The 4,822-nt window shown below is 49.0% G+C and overlaps 1 protein-coding gene across 1 annotated transcript; it reads left to right on the forward strand.

Moving 5' to 3' along the window:
- Window positions 1-1,525: 1,525 nt before the first annotated feature.
- LOC119344383 (protein tesmin/TSO1-like CXC 2) lies at window positions 1,526-4,457 on the forward strand. Its single transcript, XM_037614834.1, has 11 exons — window positions 1,526-1,603; window positions 1,691-1,951; window positions 2,032-2,128; window positions 2,230-2,302; window positions 2,394-2,487; window positions 2,745-2,816; window positions 2,896-3,219; window positions 3,332-3,497; window positions 3,605-3,743; window positions 3,849-3,940; window positions 4,046-4,457. The coding sequence occupies exons 1-7, from the start codon at window positions 1,557-1,559 to the stop codon at window positions 3,161-3,163; spliced, it is 912 nt and encodes a 303-aa protein (XP_037470731.1). The 5' UTR covers window positions 1,526-1,556; the 3' UTR covers window positions 3,164-3,219; window positions 3,332-3,497; window positions 3,605-3,743; window positions 3,849-3,940; window positions 4,046-4,457.
- The last annotated feature ends 365 nt before the right edge of the window (window positions 4,458-4,822 follow it).

The raw sequence follows: 4,822 nt of genomic DNA on the forward strand, positions 1-4,822 counted from the left end.
GGGACGCGGCGCGGCAGGCCGGGGAGCGGCGACGACGCGGCCCGGCGCGGCCCGGCGGCGACCGCGGCGACCGCGGCGGCCCCCGCTTCCTCTTCCTCCTCCTCCTCCTCGTCGTCGTCTCGGTTAGTCGCTTCCCCGCCCCCGCTTCCTCCTCCCCTTTCTGCTCCTAGCTACAGTTCCGCGGCTCGGCTCCCGGCACAGCGCCGCTCTTCCCGGCGAGTGCGCGCGCGCCGGGGAGAGGCTGAGGCGCTCCTCCGTACCGCTCCGCCGCTGCGCGCGCGTCCGTAGGCCTGATGCGGGCAAGCAGCCTCTCGCCGCGCCGACCGCGACGAGAGCGCCCCCCGCCACGCGCTCCTCCCATGCGCCGGGGAGGAACCGCCGCGCTCCTCCGTAGCGCTCGCACCGCTGCGCTTCCGTAGGCGCGACACGAGCAAGCACCACGCGTCTCTCCCCGACCCCGCCTGCAGAAGCATCCCCACCCTCTCCACCTCGTCGGCACGCGGCGAGCGCGCGTCATCGGTGGCGTTCGTGCTCCTAGGAATAGGATCCTCTAGCGTCGGATTGGGTGGAAGAAATCGTGTGTGTCCAGTATGTATGCGGTTCATCATCCATCGTTAGCTGAGTAGATTCTTGTCGATGACCACGATTTGGTCGATTCGTTGCTGGCTACTGGTCATGTTCCTGAATCCTGAGCAAAATCGATCAGACTGCGTGCACTCAGGCTGTTCGACCGAATGCCTGTCTCTTCTCTAGTAGGCTGTAGATTTAACTTTGAACTCTGACGCTGTAGATTTACCGAGTGACATGCAATTTTCCTTGACTTGTTCTTAGTGCGTTGCTTAGCCCAATTTCGTGTGAACATTGCTGTAAGATGAGCTGTGATGTGTGATGTTCGTTTATACCCTGTCTTTCCTGCATTCAGATAAATTTGTATTTCAATCATCTGCTGATGTTGAGATTCATTTGCTAGTTTACTTCTGTTCTAAGTTACTGCTATGATTCATGAATGCTTGCTAAGGGTGCCACCTACTGTATTGTTTGTTAGGTATTCTGAGCAAAAAATCCTTGTTTTCAGTGCGTTGCCTAGCCCAACCTGTATGCAGACTGCTGTAAGATGGGCTGTGTCGTGGGATGTTCTGTTGGAATTAACTTACTGCATGGAGTATACTAGTACTTACTATTTTGTTTGTTCCCAAGAAAGATTCTTGATGTGCTTTCGATGCTTTGCTGCTTTATGATGATGAAAGCTGATCCTGAATGTCGATGGTATGTGTCGTCCAGAATTAGTTCTAGTGAATTGTTTGAGTAAGTTGTTCTTCTTTGCAATGGCGAATTGTTGGCAAGTTGGTGCCTCCTTCACAAATTGTGTAGCTGAACAGAAACAGTTCTTTTTCTTCACTTTTGATTTGTACTAGTTTTGTTTTACGGGAAAAAAAACTACGGTTGATCGAATGACTGAATCGATTTATCTCCCAACCAAGTACCATCTGTTCGATACTACATACTTATAAAATTATGCATCGCGTTGCAGAGATACCTCGTCATTGGTGTCCACAATGTCGCGGACAACGTGCAGCTGCCCCAACAAGAAGTGTTTCCAAGGGTATGTGTACAACCACACACACTTAGAATGACCTGAACCTGATCTATCCAGTAAGCTGGTTAAGGCTAATTGCTTTGTTATGTGCAGCATTTGTGACTGTTTAATAAGGAATGCGGTATGCTGTTCGGGATGCAACTGCGGTGGTGACTGCCAGAACGACTTATCTCTTGGAACAATCAACCCGGCTGCTGCCCAAGGTACCACCCCAACGCTTGCCTCGGGCTCTTCTGCTAACCAATCTGCCGCTGCCCAAGCTGCTGCTGACCAATCTGCCGCTGCCCAAGCTGCCGCTCAACCACAACCTAAACCATTGCCAGCACAAGAACCAGAGTCCAAGGGTGAAGCCAGGTATGCAGAGTGGATATTTACAGCTACGCGTCAAACTTGAAGTGTAATACTCCTTCGTACTCTCACCTTGTGCATTGCAGGAATACCTCCCCATCAGCAGTCAAAATGAAGTTCATCGACCAGGGGTGCAGCTGCAGGACGATCGGATGTAACCACCACCGTTGTCCTTGCTTCACGGTAAGTTATCTGCACACATGGTCTTCTTTGCATTTATCGTTTTCATAAAAACTAGATATGCTTCTTCTTTTCTGATACTAGCTGTTCTCCCTATTCTAAAGCGCAATGTCAGGTGCACCTCAAATTGCAAGTGCCCAGCCACAATCTGTGTTAATCCCGTTGGGGCCAAAGGGGGTGAGTACACTACATTTTCCTTTTTATATGTTTGCTTTGCAGGATTGTTCATGCTCCTGTAATTTCTGTTGCTCTGCTGTGTACAAAGCAGATGAGTCCAACACTCAACCAGGAGGGCAGCAAGGTACCAGTGGCACACCTGACGAAGCAGTGTTGGAGCAAGAGTCACAGATTGTGCAGCCAAGGTGCCGGTTTGGTTCTAGTTCGTTTCTTTAGTAGATTCTCCTTTGCCATGGCAAATCTACAACGACTTGATCTGTCAAGTTCTAGGCTAGTAGATATCGGATTTGCCATGATTCTCCTTTGCCATGACGAATCTACTTCTTTAGTGTGATTTGCCATGATTCTACTTTGCCATGACGAATGCTTGAATCGATTTATCTCCCAATCAAGTACCATCTGTTCGATACTACATACTTAAAAATTATGCATCATGTTGCAGAGATACCTTGTCATTGGTGTCCACAATGTCGGAGAGGACGTGTGGCTGCACCAACAGTGATTGCTTCCAAAGGTATGTCTACAACCACAAACATTTGGAATGACCTGAACCTGATCCATCCAATCAGTTAGTTGCTTGCTATGTGCAACAGCTGTGTTTGCTACACGACGAATGTGATATGCTCTCCGGACTGCAAGTGCCATGGTCACTGTCTGCACAACGTAGTTAAGAGGTGGTCTGCTGCCCAAGGTACCACTCCAACGCTTGCATCAGGCTCTTCTACTGCCCAAGGCATCTCTCAGACACGACCACTTGTCCTGATCTCTTCTGCTGCCCAAGCTGCCGCTCAAACGCTTCCCTCGAGCTCTGTTGTGGCGGCGCTCGTGCCGGATACGAAGACTAAGGCACTGCCAGCATGAGAACCAGGGTCTACTCAAAAGCCATGCCGCTGTGACGAGTCCAAGTGCGAAAACATGTATGCATGCACAGTTGAACTATCTGAACCAGATCCATCCAGTCAACTATTTAGTTAACTGGTATGTCCAGTGTTGCAATTTAACTGTTGCTTGTTGATATGCTGTGTGCAGGAACTGCATATGTGTCAGGGCTGGCTTGCCTTGCTCTGACCGCTGCGAGTGCAAGGACTGCGTTAACACCAAGACCAGTAAGGAGAAGCTGCAGGATCGCGGGATTAAAAGAGAGGTTCCTGCTTCAGGTTCTGGAATGAGCACAATGACCGCGGGAGAAGCACTGGTAACGTCCTCTTCTTCTTCTTCTTTAGAGGAGAGCACGCTACATTCATGAATACCGTTCTGCTCTGACCTCTGCCAAGTACCTGACATGCGGCACGCTTATTTCAGGCTGCCAAGGAGTCTGCCGTGGGGTGCAATTGCCAAAGTGAATGTGCCAGTGGCTGCGGTTGCGTGAAGGGTAACATCAGGTGCACCTCAATATGCAAGTGCAAACCGCGGTGCGGCAATGACGACGGGAGCAGATTTAGTGAGCACACCACTTTCTCTTCCCTTTATTTATGTGTCTCTTCCTTGAGTGATCAATCACACTCGTGTAATTTTCTCTCTTGTTCTGCGTTTATGTGCACAACAGCCAATAAGTCCAAGGCAGGACCTGGAGGTCAAGGAGGTACCGGCAGCAGCAGCAGCGCCGTCGAATCGATGGGCAAAGGGCCAAAACACGGGGTAAGTTTGCTCCTCTGCTTACTTGTGCAGAGAAATCATCGTAGTGTATATGTCTGTTCATCAGAGATAAACAAGTAACCCTGATGATCTGCTCCTTTTGTGCAGTGATGACAGTAGGCTTGAGACATACCAGAGCATGATGCAAGTCACCTTACATACTTACCATCCTCAAGTCACCTCCTGTTCAGATATCTCCCACTGTAAAGCACAGCCAGGTTCCCGTATATTCCTTGTAATGGATGGTTACTCGAAGCAAGCACGGCGGCAACTCCATGATCTGCGATGTCGTTAGCTTCAGAACGTGGTCTTGATCAGACGGATAGATACTTGAGAACATACATATACATACTCATGTAGGAATATCAGTCAGCGTCCATGCATACCGCGTGCCTGGAAAGGGTTGGTCTTATGCATACAACACATAGTTCCTGCAAATGATTTTTCTCTTATATACTTTAGGAGTATTCCGATGGTGTTTGAAACCCAATGTAGTATGGATCTGATGTGCATAAACAAGGATGCCTGGTGGCGTTATGATCTGCATTGCGTTACATAGTATGATGGTATGCTCTCACTCATGTTTGCATCATCACATTCTTAATTCTATGGCTGCATCTTGCACTCTTCTTTTATTGGTGATTCATCTGTGACGCCGGACAAATCACATGCAAGCTGTACTCTGAAGGAGGCAAACAAATTGTTGATGTCAAATTGATTGATGCCGGGATTCTTTTCTACTATATTACTGTAGTTTACAGAGGGGGTACTAGTTTTCTGCATTAGAGTTGGTTAGCTTGCCCTATACGCATGCACCATTTGGTTCAGTAAGCATCGGTTTTTTTGTCCACTGAGAAAATACAGTTGCATAGCCGTCAGTTATAC

This window comes from Triticum dicoccoides, unplaced genomic scaffold (genome assembly GCF_002162155.2).
Source record: "Triticum dicoccoides isolate Atlit2015 ecotype Zavitan unplaced genomic scaffold, WEW_v2.0 scaffold167159, whole genome shotgun sequence".
NCBI lineage: Eukaryota > Viridiplantae > Streptophyta > Magnoliopsida > Poales > Poaceae > Triticum > Triticum dicoccoides.

Excerpts from the sequence above, each read along its gene's own strand:
- LOC119344383 (XM_037614834.1), top strand. The coding sequence starts at position 1,557 with ATGTCGCGGACAACGTGCAGCTGCCCCAACAAGAAGTGTTTCCAAGG. Across the intron at positions 1,952-2,031 it reads GAGTCCAAGGGTGAAGCCAG|GAATACCTCCCCATCAGCAG; the intron begins GTATGCAGAGTG and ends TGTGCATTGCAG. Across the intron at positions 2,129-2,229 it reads ACCGTTGTCCTTGCTTCACG|CGCAATGTCAGGTGCACCTC; the intron begins GTAAGTTATCTG and ends CCTATTCTAAAG.